General features: G+C 34.2%; 2 protein-coding genes across 3 annotated transcripts; one reads left to right on the top strand and one right to left on the bottom strand.

The window, feature by feature from the left end:
• Nucleotides 1–2249: 2249 nt before the first annotated feature.
• Nucleotides 2250–9216, top strand: LOC142610286 (protein DETOXIFICATION 24-like). Its single transcript, XM_075782070.1, has 9 exons — nucleotides 2250–2535; nucleotides 5589–5837; nucleotides 7008–7549; nucleotides 7753–7839; nucleotides 7926–7982; nucleotides 8068–8306; nucleotides 8454–8572; nucleotides 8775–8861; nucleotides 8989–9216. Exons 2-9 carry the CDS (start codon nucleotides 5604–5606, stop codon nucleotides 9070–9072), a joined length of 1449 nt encoding a protein of 482 aa, XP_075638185.1. The 5' UTR covers nucleotides 2250–2535; nucleotides 5589–5603; the 3' UTR covers nucleotides 9073–9216.
• Nucleotides 9217–9414: 198 nt separating this feature from the next.
• LOC142610287 (uncharacterized) lies at nucleotides 9415–20953 on the bottom strand. 2 transcript variants are annotated; one of them, XM_075782072.1, is made up of 10 exons: nucleotides 20691–20953; nucleotides 19806–19970; nucleotides 19610–19712; nucleotides 18667–18779; nucleotides 16261–16329; nucleotides 15503–15618; nucleotides 15334–15388; nucleotides 10374–10494; nucleotides 9898–10040; nucleotides 9415–9788 (listed from the first exon to the last, which is right to left on the bottom strand). In XM_075782072.1, the coding sequence occupies exons 2-10, from the start codon at nucleotides 19947–19949 to the stop codon at nucleotides 9687–9689; spliced, it is 966 nt and encodes a 321-aa protein (XP_075638187.1). In that variant the 5' UTR covers nucleotides 19950–19970; nucleotides 20691–20953; the 3' UTR covers nucleotides 9415–9686. The 2 variants fall into 2 exon arrangements, with proteins under 2 accessions (XP_075638187.1, XP_075638186.1); XM_075782071.1 differs by having other exon boundaries at nucleotides 19806–19990.

Consider the following 20953-nt stretch of genomic DNA (forward strand, 5'->3'; position numbering starts at 1 on the left):
CGGATGGATATGTTGTCGGGCATCTGGTACTTCTCCCTAAGTGTGTTGAAGTGCGACGGTTTGATAGTAAAGACAAAGTCATTTACCTTCCACAAGGGAAGTATGATGAATTCCCTAAACCCATCAGGACCTATGACGAATTGCATGGGAGGGTCTACACCGTCTAGGTCATTATTTAAGTCATACTCTGACCTGTCCTCATCCTGCACCTCATCCTCCATATTAGGAGGAGAGTTAGCTAACGGTTCCCTCTCCTCACTAGAGGTGACGGGGTCTGCTTGACCTAACGGAAACACCTCATCGTAGCCCACTCCATCGCGGACAAACGATTAACCACTTGACGCCTCACTAAACATCTGATACCTACAAATGACGGATAAAAAATCCTAAGACTCTAAATCTACACTGACAACGGACAAACGAACGCAGTAAAGAAAGAGAAAAACTTGAGATAAGGAAAAAATACTCACAGCTTGACGATATGTGAAGGGCGACAAAAGGCTGAAAAGAACGATAATACCTAATCAACGAGGTGACAGTTAGAGAAGAGTGGATGGTAGCGCACTAATCAGAAAGAAAAAAAATCCAAAAGGTAAGAATGAAAGGAACAAGCAACATATATATAGAGGGAACGACGTAGAAGATGAAAGGACGCTTCGGTTCAAACAAACAACCACTAAAAGCTTGACACGTGTCCCTACAGCATTAATAGCCCTAGGCTAGCCTGTCAATCAACACACGCTTCTCAAGGATAGAGACAAATCGTCACTCCATGGATCCATGCAAAATAGGCGACGGATCCATGGAGTGAAGGGGCAACTAAAGAGAGTATATTTAGGGTAGACAGTCAAAATTTGCAAAGACCTACAATAGGTAACATTATTAGGATGACGGATAAAAACATGAGGTGACGAAGTTCCTTAAGTATGGACGGATGATCTAAGGTGAGCGGATCACCTTCAATAGATAGACGGTTTAAGCTGAACGAATCGTCCATCAATGGACGAATGACCTGCAGTAAACAGATAGCGCTCCAAACGGGTACTGATGACGACGATGTCAAAATAGGCCACGTGGCAGTGACACTGCTTACTTAGCCTCCAAGGGAATTTCAAATAGCAACAACTTGAGCTCCACGATTAACCAAACCCTTATATGGAAAAGGTCCCTTAAATTATGCGCATTTATGAAAATCTTCTCTACAAGGAAATATTTGTCTTGCCCAAGGCACTAAGGTCAGCTCCCTACTACTATAAAAATGCCAAAACCTTCAGAAAACGAGGTACGCATAATTCATCCCAACTCTGGCACTCTGGAGTTGTAATAATCTCTGACTTAACCTTCAATGGGTATTAGGTCGGTACCACACCAGTACTCTCTTAAGGTTTTTTTCTTTTTAGTGTTGTACAGGTGTTGCTCTGGGCACATGAGAACTGTGTAGTCTACTGACAATTTTCAGCATCATCACTTTCCAACCTCCATTTTGATCAAACGATGTGTTCTTGGAAAGCTTATGGGGTCTACTAGATAAATATCCTTGCTTTTTGTCTCCAATTTTCAAATTGAGGAAGCTTGATGCTTTAGAAAATGGGATGAAAAATAAAGTTTAATTGGAAATTTTCTTTTTTTTTTTTAATAAATTCATTTTAATTAGAATGAATTTTTGCAAATTAAGCTCATCAAATTGAAACTCGTCAGAAGGCGTTTCCAACGAATTCTTATTTTGGGCCAATATGTGATCATTTAATTATAATTAAATTAAATTAAATTAAGTTACAATCAAACTTTAATGACATGTCATAAAATTTAATCGTCAAGCATTTTTTTTTTTTTTTTGCGATGTCTTACTTGTTTAAAATTTGATCAAGGATCATGACCTGTCAAATTAAAGGGAATTTAATTATCATGGGGGTCAAATTTATCCCGATCCGACGATTAGATTTTTTGATCAAATTGTTGTTTGATATGGGTTGACTACGGTCAAACTTTTGAAAAAAATTTGGGGATATTTATTTTGTCTTAAAAATAAGAAATTTATCATTTGGGTTAATTTTTTGCTTTATTTTACTATAGGTCAACTTGGTCAAGATTTGAACTAGGGAGAGTCAAATCAATAATTTTGTAATTTTTTATTTAACCATCAAAAAATTTACAATTAACCTAACTGAAACTCATATTTCTTGAAAAATACTTAAGCCGTTTAACTTCAACATTTTAAATCATACTTTATAAATTATAATGATGTATATCCTCGTCTGTCTCCATTAAAACTCGTAGCTCAATTTCTTAATTTGGGAGGTTCTTTTCTGTTTGGAATGTCTCCTAGTTATAATATTAAGGTATTTATAGGAGGCAAATCTAATGGAAAGCAACGCAAAGTGGAGAGAGCCTTCCAAACACACTCAAATCTCTCTCTCTCTCTCTCTCTCTCTCTCTCTCTCTTATTGGTGTCTGCTGCTAAAAGAGACGAGTCATAATCAAAGTAAGAGTAACCCCAAGGCGATCCATATAGCCTAAAAGCAACTGTAAGAACAAGTAAGTAAAGCTTATCCTCACTGTTACCTGTTTTAGCTTTGATGTTATCTATATGTGTGTTTACAAAACTTCCATGTTTTTGCACAATATGAATAATAATATCCTTAAGCCACAGAGATAGATAAAACATAGAACTAGAAGTAACTCTGTAATCTAACACTCTACTAGCTGTCATATTAGCAAATAGAACGCACAAATCTACAAATCTATAGTGTTACGCAGAAGATCACCTATATATCCATTCTAATAAGGTCAAATAGCATCACAGAGACTACACAGTTGAACATGATACTGCAGGGTCTTATCTTATATTCTGAACCTTTTTTTTTTTTTTTTTTTTTTGGCTTTCTGATCTCTGGTAAAAAAATATATACTTCTATGTTTTTACTGACCTGCATATTGTCTAACCCTTTGTTTTTTCCTTTCAATTTCTTCCATCTGAAAAAAAAAAAACACACACACACACACGAGTAATACTAATACTAAGCTAGCTAGAAACCCAACCTCTTGGTTATGGTTAAGTCTACTGCTGAAAAATAGACTAGATACCTACTCTTTTTTTTTTTTTTCCTTATTCTAGAATTCTATGAATAATGGTGAAGATATAATAAAAAATCATTGTTGTTCGTACACCTACCTGTCTAACTAAGAAAGGAAGATAAATAAACTACCAGTAGTAACGGATGGTTTTCATTACTTTATTTTAAGAGCAAAATATTTAGAATTTAAAAAGGGAAACCTTTTGAAATAGGCAATCACACAATAAAAAGATCTGACTCATGTACGAATGTGCATTTGCAAAATGTAAAAAGATTAGTTATAGTGATGAAACACAAAGTTAAAACAATTATCACGTGGACAAATCATGAACTCCTCACTCAAGGTGGGTGCTAACCATGGTTCCTCTTTGCAAATTGGGATTACCAGTCAAAAGAATAGATAAGAAGTAGATGAACTTTTTTTTTTTTTGTGGTAAGAAGTGGATAAGATAGATGCATAACCGTGCCATACATGTCGAATTCAAATAATATTGTTAAAATTAAACGACAAAATAGATAGTATAAATAAAGAAACGAAAATTACTTCTAAGTTCTGTTACGAAAATAAAATGAGCAAAATTGGGGGTTTTGTTGAAACCAAACATTATAATAAGTAACTAAAAATATTTAAAATTAGTAATAAAACTTGTTCTAGCTTCTTTAAAATTTTGGTATTTGAGTTTTAATTGTAGTACTATAATATTTTTAATGAAGTTCTATATAAATAAAATACTTGTGGGTTATGTGACGAATTCACATGGTGTAAATCTTGTGTTTGTCGATTCTCAAGAAAAAAAATAGTGTTTGTCGAAACCATAATTAGACCAAATTGTTTTTAATAATTCTAAGTAGTTTTGATGTCCCACATGAGAAAAGGAAAAAAAAATTAAACAAAAAAATATAATATATAATAAAAGTACTATCCTACATGATTGTGTCAATTAATCATCCTCTCCATATTTTTTTTTCCCTATCTATTTACACACAGATTTAGTCCATGTAACATGATATTCTTCATTATATTTGTTTTCAAGTTAATTAATTGGTGCACATTGCACGATGCAACCAATTTACTAGTAGAAGGATAAAAAAAACATATTTCAAACGTCTACCTTTTTTTTTTTTTTAGATAAGTCGTGAGTGTCTACTCAATTAACTTTAACTCTACTACCACAACAATTTTTACACCTTTTAACATAACTTTTATTTGTGATGAGTTACAAATGGTAAAAATAAAATAGTGAGTTTATGATTTGACTATTTACAAGTCACCACATGACAAAATTATGTAAAGTTGTAAAACTAGTTATGGTACTAGACTTCATCTAAAAAAAAATACAAATATATGCTATTTTGGGTGAGCCTTTACAGTCTCCGAAGTATTGGATTTTTTTTTTTTTTTTTTTTTTTGGGCTAAATTCCGAAGTATTGTAATTGACAGGAATGTATGGTGAATCATTATTAAGGTCAGCAGTTTTAGAGGATGTACGACAATATTCGAAAAAGTAGAATCCATGCAATATAAAAGAAACAAAAAGGTTGCTTTTAGGGAAAATCAGTTCCATATTTCAGAGATCGAATCGGATATGTGATAGAGTCCGAGTGTATGCTTTAAAAAACAATCATTTTACCAGGATTTGTTGGCATGTGGATATGTGGAGGACCAGAGACTCCTCAACTGTCAGTCTACTCACTGCCAGATGCATGCATGCTTTTGTCAATCAGGATCTTAATAGATAAAGTTGTGTATGGACTAGAAACTAGTTCGTTGGGAAGAATAGGAACCTCATACAACATAGATACGCTAAAGTTTCACAACAAAGTCTTGACCAGAAATTATTAATTTGGACAATCTCACTATTTTTTTTTTTTTTTTTACTTGCCACAAACAATTTGTTACTTAAAATCTGTTCTAAAAATGTTATCCATGTTGCTTTATTCATAATACATAAAAAAATAATAATAATAAAATAATAAAAAAGAAGGCTTTTGAATGACTAAAGTAAAAGGTTAAAGTAGACATCAATCCTCATGTTTTGTGTAAAGCAAAATTTATAAGGTTAGAGTCGTGTAATTTAACTGGTTGGCATCTTCTAATATTTTCAATGGAAATTTTTACTACAAGACTGGAGCTCTAAAATACTATATAAATACAAAATTTTACCACAAGGTTGGAGTGCTTGAAATAAAAATTTAATAATTAAAATGATTTTATCATATCTAGCTTGATTTCATGGGGGTCTAATATTTTAACATATAGCCATTACATATTCATGATGTATTAGAAAATTAGAATGTAGAACCGTAGACAGATTAGACTTGGTACAATATTGTTTCCACATATATTTAACATTTGGACATTAATTATAATGTCCAAATGGTGCAAACTTGCTTTAATTTGGATATTGGCCATATCGATCTATATGTATAAATGAGCAAAGTGGTGAATCCAACTTGAAAATCATAGTCTAACCAAATATTTATGTATTTTATATATATATATTCCTCTTACAGGTGATTAACAACAGAATGGATGAGAGATTACTTGGAGCAGAACCAGAAAATATTAGAAATCTGCCAAGGAGAATTTGGGTGGAATCGAAAAAAATATGGAGGATTGCATTTCCTGCTATGTTAGCCAGGGTTACTCAATTTGGAATGTTTGTGGTAACACAGGCATTTATAGGGCATCTTGGTGAAGTGGATCTTGCGGCTTATGCACTCATTCAAATTCTAACTGTACGATTTGTAAATGGGATACTGGTAAGTTTCTTTATCATACTTTTTTTTTCTTCTTCTTTTGTTTGATGTTTGGGATTTAAATCATATCTCCTAAAATGATACTATATGATTAATTATTCAATACTTTCATAATATAGTGACGGGGTGGTACTTTTTTCTTTTTCTTTTTTATCGTTGCATCATGAATGTTATACTTTCATAATATTGAGACAGTTTACCATAAGTGAAATTTTAATTCTGTTCTCAACATTATTCAAAAAATTAAGATGCTGCTCCAATTTAAATTATATTACTAAAATCTAAAGATTTAAAGGAATTTTCATGAATTATTTGTAATTATTCAATCATCTACCATAATTTTTTGTTCTAATAAAAACTTGGTCTTTCACGATATCCTTCCATCATATAACTTAAGTTTTTTTTTTTTTTTAATTTTCAATTTCAGGATATTATCAGTCAAATATTTTCTTCAATACAAATAAATTTTAATTAATCAATCCGTGCATGACTCCAGCATACTACTAGTAAAAGGAGAAAGAAGAGTAACCAGAAATATTCATTCTTGCCTCACATACAAATTAATACAATTAGACCAATAGAGACATGTTTCTAAAATATGGAATATGCATTTATGAAAAGAAAAAAATTTAATTTCTTTGTAATAGTCAATTGAAAATTTATAGAACCAATACTAAAATTTTGGAACTAAGACTTTATGATGCGGAAGATGCAAGAAAATTATTATTTAATATTATTTATATTTGTAAGTCAATTGTATTTTTATGTTTTAGGTCCTAGTAGTTTATTAGGCTATTAGTATTTTAATTTGGAAGCAGGGTTATTTTTGTAATAAAGTAATTAGGGTTTCCTAGCCAATTAGAACTAGGATTTAGCAATCTTTTATAAACAACCTATTATACTCCTTGAGGAGATAGTTGATATTTTGATAAATGAAAAAAAATGGTCATTTAGCCTTTTTTTGGTCTGGTGCTGACTCCAGGTTTACCCTAGGTGCTGACTCCAAGCAAGGCCTAGGTGCTGACTCCTAGGTCATATCCATTTATTTTATCATTGTTTTAATTTTGCTCTAGTTGTCCTGCGTCACTTTATTATTTGCCGATGGGTTTATGAAAGAATGATTCTATCAATCTGTAACACAATTTTGCCTCCATTTTAATTTTCATATTTTAGTTGGGCATGTCAAGTGCAACTGAGACTCTTTGTGGGCAAGCATTTGGAGCAAGGCAACACCACATGATGGGCATCTACTTGCAAAGGTCATGGCTTATCAATGTTGTTATTGCAACTATCTTGCTCCCTGTCTTTATCTACTCAGCTTCCATCTTCAAGCTACTAGGAGAGGAAGATGAAACATCAGATGTTGCTGGATATATCTCATTATGGTTCATTCCAATTCTCTACTATTTCGCTTTTGGCTTTAGCGTCCAGAAGTATTTACAAACGCAGCTCAAAAACAGAATTGTCGGATGGCTATCTGCTATTACATTTGTACTTCATGTTCTTTTGTCATGGATTTTTGTGAGCATACTGAACTGGGGGATTCCTGGTGCAATGAGTGCCATGATTATATCTTATTGGTTAGTGTTAATTGGAACATTCGTGTATGTCTTTGGAGGTTGGTGTCCCAACACATGGACAGGTTTCTCACTAGCTGCTTTTCAAGATTTACTACCAGTATTGAAGCTCTCACTATCCTCAGGTGTCATGCTTTGGTAACTCCATGTCCTTCACTAAATTACTTCATCTCAATTCTTTTTTCCCCACCTTTTTCTTTTAACATTCTTAAGCATTTTTATATTCACTCTATGCTAGTTCTTTTCTCGTTCCTTTTACATTTTCCTTTTTAACTCTTTTATCATACTGTTATAATCATCCCCTTTCTCTTTTCTTTACTTTTTCTTCACTTTCTTAATAGCTTAGAGTTTTGGTACAATGCTGTTCTAATCTTATTGGCGGGATACTTGCAAGACGCTACGGTTGCAATATCTGCATTTTCCATTTGGTAAGGCCACATTGATTCTCATTTTAAGTTTCTTACTAGATTTTGGTATACTAGAAATGTCCTAAATTGAACTGACATTGTTGCAGCCTCAATATCATTGCTTGGGAATTTATGGTTTTCCTTGGCTTCCTTACTGCTGCGAGGTATTACCCTTCTTTCTTGTTTGATGACTGACATTGTAATCCAGTTTCTCTTTAATTGATAGATTAACATATGTCCTTTTTATAGCGTCCGGGTTTCAAATGAACTAGGGAAAGGAGATGCTAAAGCTGCAGAGTTCTCCGTTAAAGTCATCTCCAGTACTTCAGTTATTCTTGGAGTGTTCTTTTGGATTCTATGTTTAATATTTGGTCATAAACTCGCTTACTTGTTCACAAGTGATGAGGAAGTTATAGCGTATGTGTCAAGCCTCTATGTCCTGCTAAGTTTGTCAATCTTACTCAACTGTGTCCAGGCAGTACTTTCAGGCATGTATTTCAATTTAATACTATGATGATAGTGAAAGGTCAAACTATCGTTCATGCACCTTATAGATTGGCCAGTTCTTTAAAAGTTGTAAACATGGGTGCTCCTTCCACCCCAATTTTTCTTAATCTACAACTTCTGTTTTGCAGGGGTGGCTGTGGGTGCCGGTCGGCAAGGTGTGGTTGCATATATTAACATAGGTTGCTATTATCTGATTGGGATCCCAGTAGGAGCTATTCTTGGATATGTGGCCAAACTAGAAGTAGAGGTAAGAAACCTACATCTAGTTTTCAAACTCCGAGTCATCAACCATCAGTTCCCATGAGATTCTTTTCCCTCATGAAAATTGAGCTTAATTTTTATATTATGGGATTTTAATAATGTCAGTTTACATAATCATTTTGAATTATTATTAGCTAATTGATGGAGGAATATATTCTTGACTTCTCTGTCCTTAATAAATTATGCAGGGCCTATGGATTGGAATGATCCTTGGTGTGGTAATGCAATCACTCGTGCTTGGTTACATAACCTTTAAGACTGATTGGAATGACCAGGTAATTCAAATGAATATATTGCAAAAGCCATGATCAGCATCAATGATTTTGATTTACATGAATATCATCAGAATGACAAACGCATTTCGTAACGCTTTTTTGCGTGTGTGTGTGTGTGTTCTTCTAGGTGAGGAAAGCATCAGAACGTTTGAATAAGTTGTTCTTGAAACCTGCCGAAGGAAGTTCTATTGAAGAACCACTGAATGGATGAACAGTTCAATTTCTCTAAATTGTATTCGGTTGATTGAGATTGAACCAATGAAAGTAGTTCATTTGAAAGAGCTATGTATCTGATAAAATCTTGATTTTTCATCCCAGCCAGCTGATAAAGCATTTAACTGCATTAGCAAGCCAATCACCTTTTTGCCCTATGTTTTCCCTTGACATACACCTCTGGAAAATAATTCTTAATTGTAACAAAGAGTGATTGAAGAAATTGTTCTTCAAAACCATATTCATATGACTTCTTGCTGCTATAAAAACAAAAACCAACACAAAAATAAAACAATACGATACAATACAGACTGGAAAGGAGCTATCAAAAAACAAAAAAGGCAAGCAAAAGGAAAGGACCAGAAAAAATATACACAAAATGCAGCCGCATATGAATCTGAGGCACTTAAAGCTTGCACTCTTTTTAACATTTGACATTTGCACTATGAAGATGGAAAAAATTTTATATGCCATGGCTCTTTGAAGAACAGAATCTTTGGTGTGGTTTTGGAAATATGATAGAACAACTTACGTATAAAAAGAAAAAACAAAAAGCAGAAAATAGAAGAAAAAAAATGGGAAGGGTCAGTGAACTAATGAAACTAAAGTACACTATCTTTTCAAGAGGTTGTATGCTGGTAAATCTCTCACGTTGATGACATCTTCAAGTGCAAGCTCACGCTCTAACTGAGTTCTTGTAGACTTCAAAACGTCCTGGAAATCCAAAATAAAATTTACAACCAACAGCAGATTTGATTAGGGAGAGAACACGATTCGTACATCAAATCAAATGGACAGGATATAACTTGCTAAAATGATTTACATTGAATTCCATATAAGAAGCACGCTTTGCAAGCCACTGAGCATCCATCATATAAAAGGCTACACAATAGAGATTATCAAATGCCATTTCATCTTCCCCAAGCAGTTCTAAAAAGCGAATTCCTGCTAGAGAAGTTGGCTTTCCTGCAAAAGAAAAAAACATAACCCCAAATTCTTCATATATGGAGCATTACAATCAAACGTTTTGAAGAATTCCTAATCCAAGATGTTAATTTTTCATAAATGGAGCTTTCAATCAAGTGTTTAGAAGAATTCCTAATCTAAGATGTTAAGTCTGTTTGGCATCAGACAATTAAAAATAAGTGTCATGCCCAACCACAAAAATGTGTTTGGCGTAGGCTTTGTAATAAATAACCTATTGCAGCTGAAACATTTTTTCAGCATCTGGTCAGTCATGAAAGGAGCATAGCTATTAGACAACATGTGAATATTCTTCATTTGAGATATGCATATTACCTGATTGAAGATCCAACATTTGTGCCAACATAAAAGAAATATTGATCCCAGCTACAGCAAAGGGATATTCCCACTCAGCTCTAGTTCCATCTTGTTTGTGTAACAGTCTCTGGAACGATTCCTGTAGAAGGAAATATCATGATATTTTTTAGCTTAATTCCATTGTTGGTCCCTAAAGTTTAACCCATGCGCAATTTTAGCCTCTGAAATTTAAAGTGATCACTTTTAGTCCCTTAGATCATCACTCCATATGGACTAAAAGCGATCAATTTAAGTTTTTAGGGACTACAAATGATCACCTTAAACTTCAAGGACTACAATTTCTCGTGAGCTTAAGTTTAGAAACCAGCTGTGAACTTTGGCCTAATTTTTTATGAATGAAATAATTTCATAGTCAACAAAAAGAGATTACAATCAGTTCAAACAACCTCCAGACGCAAGCAGCTGATGAGCTGCACACACAATACAGAAACAAAGGAGATAACTCCCACACATACAGAAACTCTCCATCTACTACATAAAATTCTTTATAATAGTATTAGGAATGTTCCGAAGACCTCCCAACACATGCTCTAACATCATCTCTAAAAGCCTTCACAAGCCCTCCCCTGTTTTCAGTTAAGCCTTTCCATATATTTTTGCATTAACCAAAATCACCATCTATACGTACAAATGAATTCATAAAGAAAGTCCACTACTCCCCAAAATATAAATGTACACAGGGAAATGTTCTCAGTTCTCACCCAGACACATAAGCAAGCAAAGCAATTATTATTGTTATAAGCACCAAAGCAAATATGTGAAAGGCATTGCTCTTGTTAGTCTCATCTTTGTAATTGTCCAAAAGTACGCTTGATACATAGATCCCAAAGCAATATTGAAACAGTGGTGGTATATGATGCTAAAATAGAAAATTGATAACCCTTTTACTCCCTTAATATTAGCACAATTCTTTTTTTTTTTTTTTTGATAGATAATCAGGAAATTTTATAAATGATAGGAAAAAAAAAAAAAAAAAAAGAGGAATACAAGAAGTTCACGATGATGAACAACAAGCATAAAAAGAAACAAACAACACAACAAACAGAAGAAATCAGGAAACCAACCTAAGGGAGGACAAAAGCTCAGAGAGAGAAGAACAATTAGTAAAACCCCAACACCGAGACCACTCAAAAAGACTACGATGGCATACAAGCTTTAACTCATCTAACATCTTCCCTTTATCCTCAAAGGATCAACGATTTCGTTCCAACCACACAATCCACATTCAGCACCCTGGAACCAAGTTCCAAATGTCCGAGTTGTGCTTCCCAAGCCACTGATGCCAGCAAGATAACAAACCCGCCACCAATCCTGGCATAACCCAAAGAATACCAAAGGCTTGAAGCATAGAAGACCAAAGGGAGTGAGCAACAGGACAATGAAGAAGGTGGTTAACCGACTCCCCATCACAGCAACACATACAACACCTATTAGCCAAAGGGCAGCCCTTTAGCATTAGATTATCCAAAGTAAGGATCTGACCATGAGCGGCAGTCCATAAAAAGAACACCACGCACTTAGAAGTCTTTGGTTTCCAAACACCCTTCCAAGGAAACAAAGAATTGGAGGCACCCTGAATCTCATGGTAGTAAGAACGAGTGTCAAACTTACCATCCCCTTTTAGCCGCCAGTGAAGAGTATCTCTCCTATTACCCCGAGGAATGTGAGTTTGGATAAGCTGAAGGAGAGAATACGAAGTAACCAACTCCCAATCTTCAAAAGCTCTATAAAACCTTAAATTCCACGCTTTAACAGTGCCCCCTTTTGGAATCCACAAAACCTCAGAGATACAAGCATCCTTGACCGCTGAACACGCATAGAGCTCAGGATAAAGATCTTTTGGAGTGTTGTCACCAATCCACCTATCGTGCCAGAAGCGGATACGAGTGCCTTCACCCACTACAAAAGACAGATGCTTAGAGAAGCTCTCGCACCCTTCATTAATGCTTCTCCAGAGGCCACACCCATAAGACCTCCTGCAAACATTAGTCCTCTTTCTACAACTCTTAACTGCTTATCAGGCTTCTTTTGCTGCAAGGATCAAAGTAAGATTCCTAGAATTCATACACGTTAGCACCCACTTTTCCCCAGTGAAATTCCAACTTCTAAACCATTTCATCTTTCTAACTCTTTTCTGGATCAATTACTAAATTATACCCACAAAATTTATTCCACAATAATCTCTCCTCTCAACCTCTCTAAATTGAAGTTTGGGTTTTACACTCCTTCAACTTCGAGTGTATGGAAGATCAACAAAAAAATTATGACTAAGAGAGTAGTTTTCTATGCTATCTTTTCAATCCAAGATGCAGGATTCTTTAGTTTTGGGATCATTGAGCATTTATAGCCACGTCCCAGTGTGCCAGCTCTCCTTTTCTTTTTTCTCTAAAGTTTTGCATAATTTTCATTTTTTTTTCTTTTGAAATGACTTCTCGTGTAGGTGCCTACTATTTATAGAGCATCTTACAGCATGTGCAGGAGACTAGTCTGATAAAAACAAAAACCAACATTAAGTAGACAAATACAAGTAAAGATGCCCTTTAATACCAAACTTCAAAGCAGGGGACGCACAGAACCAATAAGTAGAAGGATCAATCTATAGGCCATGTCCAGTAAAACTCTTATTCCACTAGGATTCCCTTTAAACAAGAATTTTGACTGCATATTTGTGCCATACACTGCACCCCCAAGAGAAACAACCCCTAATGCCAATGCATAAATCTCTCTTCTTCTTCTTTTGGCTGGATTTTTAATCTCGCAAAAAATACCAATAATGTTTCATTTCCTCTTCTTTGATTGGTCTCATGTGCCGGGATTTACTTCTACAGAATCCATTCTGCTGTTTTTAGATTCACTTTCTTCTTGTACATAAGTTTTTTTTTTTTCTTTGCTGCTGGTACATATTTGATTCATGTCGATGAGATCTAGCTCAACTAACACCTCCTCCCCCTTGTAAGTGCTAGGTCTGTGAGGTTATGAGTATGAAACCTACTAAGTGCATGTGCAACTTACCAATAATAAAAAATACCAATAAATGTTCACTAAGATATGAAGATGATGGATACACCATAGACCACCATGCTTCAAAAATCACAAGTTTTGGTATAAACTCAAGGTTAATTGCAAACAAAGTAATGCCAAGATCTGCCTTAACAGAACACCACACCCAATAGAGAAGGTAACTGGAACTGTGTCATGTGATGAAATGCAAAATAAAATATAAATACTACTGGTATCATGAAAAACAAAGTACAATACGAATGAAGAAGATCCAAATTTTCCTGTTTTGAGGTAGACTCTTTAGGAATTCAGCACTTAATGAGGGTTCTTGACAAGATTTTGAGGGATTCTTGAATGTGGTTTGATGTTTTTTTTTTTTTTTTTTTTCATTTTGATAAGTAATAAATATATATATATATATATATATATATATATATATATATCAAGAGTCACCCAAGTATACAGGAAATATACCAGGGTGAAACAATCAATTACAAAAATTGCATAAGTCTAATAAATCAACAATAGAAAAGAAAGAAAGGTTCCTCAAGGCAGTCATCCAGTCCTATAAAGTTCAGAAAAAGAATAACTTGAGATCAGGCATAAAATGCTCAGAATCTTCAAAACTTCTGCTATTCCTTTCCCTCCAAATGCACCACATCAGACAATGTGGGATAATCATCCAAATGTGACCATTTCGATGACAACCAAATTGACCTTGCCAGCAAACTAGAAGCTCAACTACAGATTTTGGCATCACCCCCAAAACTCTCCAAGCAAACCAAAAATCATGGACCACAAATCTGAAACAATGGGGCAATGTGGCAAAAGGTGGTCAGCATATTCACCATTACATTTGCACATATTACCCAAAGCTGCAGTCCATAAAGATAAAGCTACTCTCAAAGGGACCTTGGATCTCCAAATGATTTTCCAAGGGAAAAGAGATCAATAGTAGCAATATCAGTATTAGAGTCCAAAAGTAGGTAAAAATCACCTACCTTAGAGCTCTTTTTCTTATTCAGTTGCCAGTACATCTTATCCTTTCCTATCCCCCTAATTTTTTTTGATAGGTAAAAAAAAAACCCTAATTTCCAAATCATAAATGTCAGTCATGAAATTCATCAAGGACTCTAATTCCCAACCTTGTATTGCCCGCACAAAGTGGGATCCCAGTGAAGAACCGCATTGGTGAAATGCATTAAATCTGCCAAACTGGCATCCTTATTACAGCTAAGCCTAAATAACTTGGGGTAACAAACAGCAAGAGAAGTCAGGCCACACCATCAGTCTTGTGAAAATTTGTCCAGTGTTCCATCCCCAACCTCATAGTGAATGTGAGAAGACAGACGGCCAGCCCTGCCTAATAGTTCTCCATAGACTACACCATATGGACTAAGGACCGAGCAAGTACACCCCCCACCTCCCCCCCAAAATTCACTACCATATTTCACCTCTATCACTCTTCTCCAAAGAGCATCTCTCTCAAAACCATACCACCAGAACCATTTTCCTAACAAGCATCATTAAAAAGGTTTAGAAAGTTAAGTAACATCATGGGATCTTGAATAGTTTTGATGGTTGTTTGGTGTTAGACATTGAATAGAACAAGAAGCAATTACACTTAGGTAGGAGAAGGCAACAAAGAAAACATTCTCAGAGCTTAAAGCTAGAACTTTATCAAAATCATCTTCCTTACATATGGAGAATGCATTTCCAAGACAAGATATAATAAATAAATCATACAAACAAATGAACAATGAGGCTTAAGAAAAAGGGGGCGGTATAAACTTACTCAACTAAAAGAATGATATAAATAGTTAATGTACATTGAAGGCAACAATACAGCTGATTACAATGACAGTTGAGATTTACGCAAGTAGTACGTGTATATATATATATAGCAAAGTAAACATACCGGATATCTCTGAGCAAAAAAGATAAGATTCTCCAATGATATAAATCCCCCACCCCTGCAAATAGCGTTGAAAACTTCATGTTGAAGATATTTTTATGAAGGAGAAATCACAATGAAAACCAAATTTCATTGTCTAAAAATTAGTACTCATATAAGTTCTCCTATTTACCTAAAATCTGTTGAAGGGTCAGAACCCTGCCAACCCATTTCCTTCCAAAGCTCAGATTTAAGAGATGGAAGCTCCCTTTCAGGGTAAGCCAACCTCCATAATTGTTTTAGTGCATCCTGCAACCCAAATATTCAGTTTATATTTACTTCAGAAAATTATATTTCAAATAAAAAAGATCCTTTGTTTCTCTAGCCAGTCTTCTGCTTTTGTGGCTCTCAGTTCATAAACCCATCTCTATCTGAGTATCAAATTTGTACTGGATTACAATTAAGATACGTGCATAGATGTCTTTGAATTGAACAATATAAACTTGAGAATTATGTTTTGACTTGTTTTCAATAAATTGACATGTCTCTAAATCCAGGTAATCCAAATTACCTTCCCTTTAAAAAAAGCATGAAACTATATGTTGAGACATAACCATAGAGAACACAAAAAAATTGAAATGACTTTCTATTGGAATAATTTCCTAGACAAGTAGGTTGGTCAGCCCATAGTTTGAGATGATGAATGTTCAGCATCCATGTCTTGCATGCAACAGTGAGTGAATTGCCATTACAACAAAGTATAATAAGGCAACATGAACCAGACACAATAATTATATGATAAAGTCTGGCTCCTACAACTTGATTGAAGGCATCCAACAATAAAATCTCAAAGAAAATAAAATAAAATAAAATAAAGGACAGGCAACAAATGTTACTAAAACATAAAATAAATAGAAAGAAGCAAAACAAAACCAAAAAAAAGAAGCCTACTTGATGCTCAACACGAGAACCATCAAAGGGGACTTCAAGCCTTTGCCGTAGATTCTTGAGTCTTTCTTCCTAAAATGAAACAAATTTAAGCAGATAAGATAAGTAAAGTAACAATAACAAGTACCCTCATATATTAAAAAAACAACAAAAATACTGAAGTAAATTAATGAATAATTTATAAAATGAACAGTTTAAAAAAAACAAATAAAACTTTCCACATCAGATTATAGATCATAATGTAAAAACAATTCCTGTGATTAATCGTCCTAGGAAGACCAAAAATATATACTTACATAGATTTTTGTTAAACAATATTAGATTGACCATCTCAAAAGGAAATTCCATCAACTTACTTTCAATTTCAACCTAGAAGGAGAGAGAATGATAATAATGCATGCACCCAATACGTCTTGAACCCATGACCTCAACCCCCCACCCGCCTCTTCTTTTTTAATAAGTAAAAAAATTCTTATTGATTCAAAAAATAGTCACCTAAATATATAAGGAGTACACAACTGGGGATCAAACAATCAATTACGCAAATTACATAAATCTATCAAATCAATAATAGAACATAAAGACAAACAATGCAAAACTGACATCAAATCCAACAAAGTTCTAAAGAAAATGAATTTGAGGTTAGGCAATAGTTCTCTTTGTGTCCTTGAAGCTCTGAATGTTCCTCTCCCTCTATATACACCATGACCTCACTCTCCCCCTATAAATTAAAAGGTAAGGAGTTGCCAAATGAGCTAGAGTTCATTTGCTTCTTAAGGAAACAAGTTCACTTCATATTTCCAAAAATGAACAGCAATATACATTGGTTTATTGATAATCTTGTTTCAGATTTCTTTGATGATTTTTAGAATAATGATTAAGAGTTCATTTAAGAATAGCTTATTTAGCTGAAACTGAAAACTTTTGGTTGAAAGTACTGTAGATAAAGCTAAAAGTAGCTGAAATAGTACAGTGGAACCCATAAATAGTATCAAAAAGTATAATGGGACCTCCAAATAGTAGCAAAAATAAGCTAATTAGTAAAAAAAAATAAAAAATAAAAATCTGTCTTTTTCAACTTTACCCAAACACAACCTAAATTCACCATTTCCTAAAAATTTAAGTTTTGGGGAGAATCAAAAATTTATCTTGGTCTCAGAGCAAATAGCCTGAAGGTTAAACTCTATCTTCACTCTACCTATCACTTAACAAAGTTAAATATCCTACATGCTAGGTTCCACTTATTACAGTGGAGGCATGGGCCATGCATAAGGGTAGCGTTACAATAATGGTTAAATGATGGGTAAATTGCAAATTACACCCCTAAAGTTTGCAGGTGCTTGGATTTTACACCCTAGAATTTCTTTTTTTGATAAGTAAATTAAAAGAGCAAATTCTGAAATCCAAATTCTAAAACTCTAGGGTGTAAAATTACTAAAACACCCTTGACTTAAGAATAACCAAATAAAATATTAAAACTTAATTAACTACCATGGACACTTATTCTTGGGCTTTGCCTTATCCTTAGGCTTCCAAAGAGAATATCCTTTCTTTAACCATGTTACGATTCCACCATCAACAAGTTACTCTTTTATTAGGTTTTCAGTTTACTAGTGAAACTGGGAGCCCTAGTACTCCTAGCACAAGAAAGAGTATATATATATTCAAGGAGGAGATAGGGTTGATTAATTAAAATAATGAGTATTTTGGTGCATATTGGCCTTTGTGTGTTCTTTCACCCTTCCTGTTCTCTCTTTCCTTCTTCTCTTTTTTATGTTACTATTCACAGGTACTATACATACAAACTCTAAACACTATAAAAATTCTCTATTTTCTTCTTCCTTACATACCCCAGGTCAAACCCTTTCTTTTACATAACAAAAACTACTTAGTACCAAATAGACATCAAATAATTCATCAAACCAAATTTAATTCCTATCACAGCCCCATAACTCTTCTTCAACAATTCTAAACCTTAAGATTCGCAATTCCTAACCTTAAACCAACGACAACCACGCATAACAATTTGTCCTACAAAACCTTTCTCCCTAAGCCAAACTTTAAATTAGAATTTGATCCTTTAACAATGGTAGGAACAAGGGAGAGGACCTGCAAATCACCTTCCTGAAACATGTTCTCAATCCTAGACTCCAACTAGCAAGAATATCATTTTTCAGACCAATTTGAGAATCAGTTAAAATTGCCTCAAAGAATAAGAAAACATAACTACTCAACAGAATAGAAATGATACAGGGAGTATAAAAACTGCGGAAAATAAATCAATACTGTTCAATCCTTATCAAAATGTTTGAGATGACAACCATTATATTGAAAACCTTCCTTTACTCAGAGGCCATAGAAAGTTCAATAAACTGCTATAATTTAAATATATTATGTCACTAGACATACCTGCAAAGGACTAAGGGAAAGTGGAAGCAGCTTATTGCTTTTAACTCTTTGTGTGTAGGATGAAAAGGGTAAAAGGCGTCCAATTAGAGATCCGGATCCAAGGACAATATTTGCTAGAAAAACCAAGATGAAATTATCAGTCAATGAACCAATAATATTCCCAAAATCTAGAATGAAGTCAAATAGTCAATGCACACAAAGAACAAGACAACTTCAGGCTTATGATTTTTGAGGTAGTTAACCGTGAAAAGAAGTCAGCTAAATGTAGAAGGTAGATTAAAATATTGTTTTGTCCCTAAAGTTCATATGAAGTTCTATTTTTGTCCCCAAACTTTAAAAAGTTCTTCTTTCATCACTAAACTATTGAAACTTTACACTCTCTGTCCTTAAAATTCAAAAAATATTTTTTCATCCCTCAACTTTAAAAAGTTTATTCATTCTACATATATGACTAGAAGTTTCATGCCACTTGTTCACCTGATGTGTTTGTTTTCTATTTTCATTAGATTTAATAGTTCAGGTCAGACATGTCAAATTCTCTGATGCAAAAAATGGTGCCACCTAACTAGACATGTAGATTAAAAGTTAACAAGAGTAGACAGAAGAACACAGAGTGTAATGTTTTCAATAGCTTAGGGACGAAAAACAAACTTCAAGCAAACTTCAGCAGGTGTCAGTTGAGCTACAAGGCTCTTGGTGACCATGTTAATATATCTAACTTTCACAACTAGCAATAAGAAGGAAAAAGGGTGACTTATCAAGAATAAAAAGAAGGAAAAAGAGCAGAAAATTCATCAGTTGATAAAAATCTTGATGGATAATAGGCCAGACATACCAACAAAGCCATCCAATCAAATAAACAAGCCTAATTGACACTGATTGCGTCTGAAAAGCATGAAGCATATAACTACAAAGCAATTCCAAAACAAGAAAAACAGCATACCAAACCATTGAGCCCATTGGGCAATCAACTGTGAGAATAGAAGCGTCCAATGGAGGTGTTCCTTCCTCCGTTCGTCATCCCAAAGATCTTCATTAGTGTTTCCCTGCAATAAAGCCAAATATTGATCACATAACACAAGATAGCTAAAATGAACCACCAGAATGGAAGATAACTAAAATGACTGATGATGCCTCACCTCGGAATGACTATCATCATGCTCATAATTTCCTAGCAGAGGCTCATCCAAACCATCCAACCCCGATGAGGCCTCCAAATGCTCCTGCTTTTTTCCATCAACATCCCCATGATGAAGCCTTCTCCTCAAAGTTCTTGACGTCATCAACGTACGAATTGCGTGAGCCTGAATATCAAACACATTCACTTCCAAGGGCCCAAACAGTATCAAACAACATCAATACAGATCATCCAACAACATTGATACAAAACATCAGCAACATTTTAAAGTAAACCTGAACTCAACACACCCATGTAAAGTTTCAATAGATACATCAGCTAAATAAGCTAGCCTTGGTATAATAGCAAGTGCCTTCCACCAAAAAACAACAAGTCACGGATTCTGATCCAAGAATCAACCTCTCCAAAAAAGTGGGAGTTTTGTGAACTGGGTACGAGTAAGACCTTTATAAATCAGCTAAATAAGGTCAAATCATGACATTTTGATGCCCATCAAAAACAGGGAAAAAAAAAAAAAAAAAGTGGGTATTATCTTTTCCCAGATATTTATCAACTTTTCTAAATTATTCAGCATATAGTTAGTTAGATAAGCAAAATTAGCTCATACAATACAAATCAGCTTGTGTTTAACGATCAATACATATGAAACAAAAAGAAGCATATGAACGTTAATTTACAATGGACTAATCAAACATTAACAATTCAAAACCAAAAAAAAAAAAAAAAACCCAGTTCGTAGTCGTAGTCGTAGTCGTAAGCAAAACAAATTGTGAAACTAAAGCCAAAATTGAAAACGTAAAAAGATGAAAGAATTAGGGTTGGGATCCAAGAAAAAGAGGGACTATTAGTAATTGATTCAAATAAAGTAAATGGAAATTTAGGTTACCTGAGAATGGGATTTTTGTGAGAAATGCCAAAACTAGAGCAAGCCCCAATTTCAGAGGATCAGTTTTCTTTTTTGTCTTTATATATTTATATTTATAAATCTTAATTTTTAAGCAAAATATGAGAATGGGAGTAGTACTAAATAAAGAAAGAGAAAGAAATCTCTCTCTCTCGCTCTCTCTCTCTCTCTCTCTCTCTCTCTCTCGCTTCCTTTTTAAGGACTTTTTGTTTCAGAAAACAGAATACTTCTACTCCCTCCCGCCC

This window comes from Castanea sativa, chromosome 9 (genome assembly GCF_040712315.1).
Source record: "Castanea sativa cultivar Marrone di Chiusa Pesio chromosome 9, ASM4071231v1".
Lineage (NCBI taxonomy): Eukaryota > Viridiplantae > Streptophyta > Magnoliopsida > Fagales > Fagaceae > Castanea > Castanea sativa.

What these genes read in the sequence shown, in the direction of transcription:
- LOC142610286 (XM_075782070.1), top strand. Translation starts at nt 5,604, where the DNA reads ATGGATGAGAGATTACTTGGAGCAGAACCAGAAAATATTAGAAATCTG. An exon ending in TCCTCAGGTGTCATGCTTTG is followed by an intron (nt 7,550 to 7,752) that starts GTAACTCCATGT and finishes CTTTCTTAATAG; the next exon opens with CTTAGAGTTTTGGTACAATG. An exon ending in TGTCCAGGCAGTACTTTCAG is followed by an intron (nt 8,307 to 8,453) that starts GCATGTATTTCA and finishes TCTGTTTTGCAG; the next exon opens with GGGTGGCTGTGGGTGCCGGT.
- LOC142610287 (XM_075782072.1), bottom strand. Translation starts at nt 19,949, where the DNA reads ATGACGTCAAGAACTTTGAGGAGAAGGCTTCATCATGGGGATGTTGAT. An exon ending in TTTCCCTTAGTCCTTTGCAG is followed by an intron (nt 16,330 to 18,666) that starts GTATGTCTAGTG and finishes GTTTCATTTTAG; the next exon opens with GAAGAAAGACTCAAGAATCT. An exon ending in GTTCTCGTGTTGAGCATCAA is followed by an intron (nt 15,619 to 16,260) that starts GTAGGCTTCTTT and finishes TTTGGGTTGCAG; the next exon opens with GATGCACTAAAACAATTATG.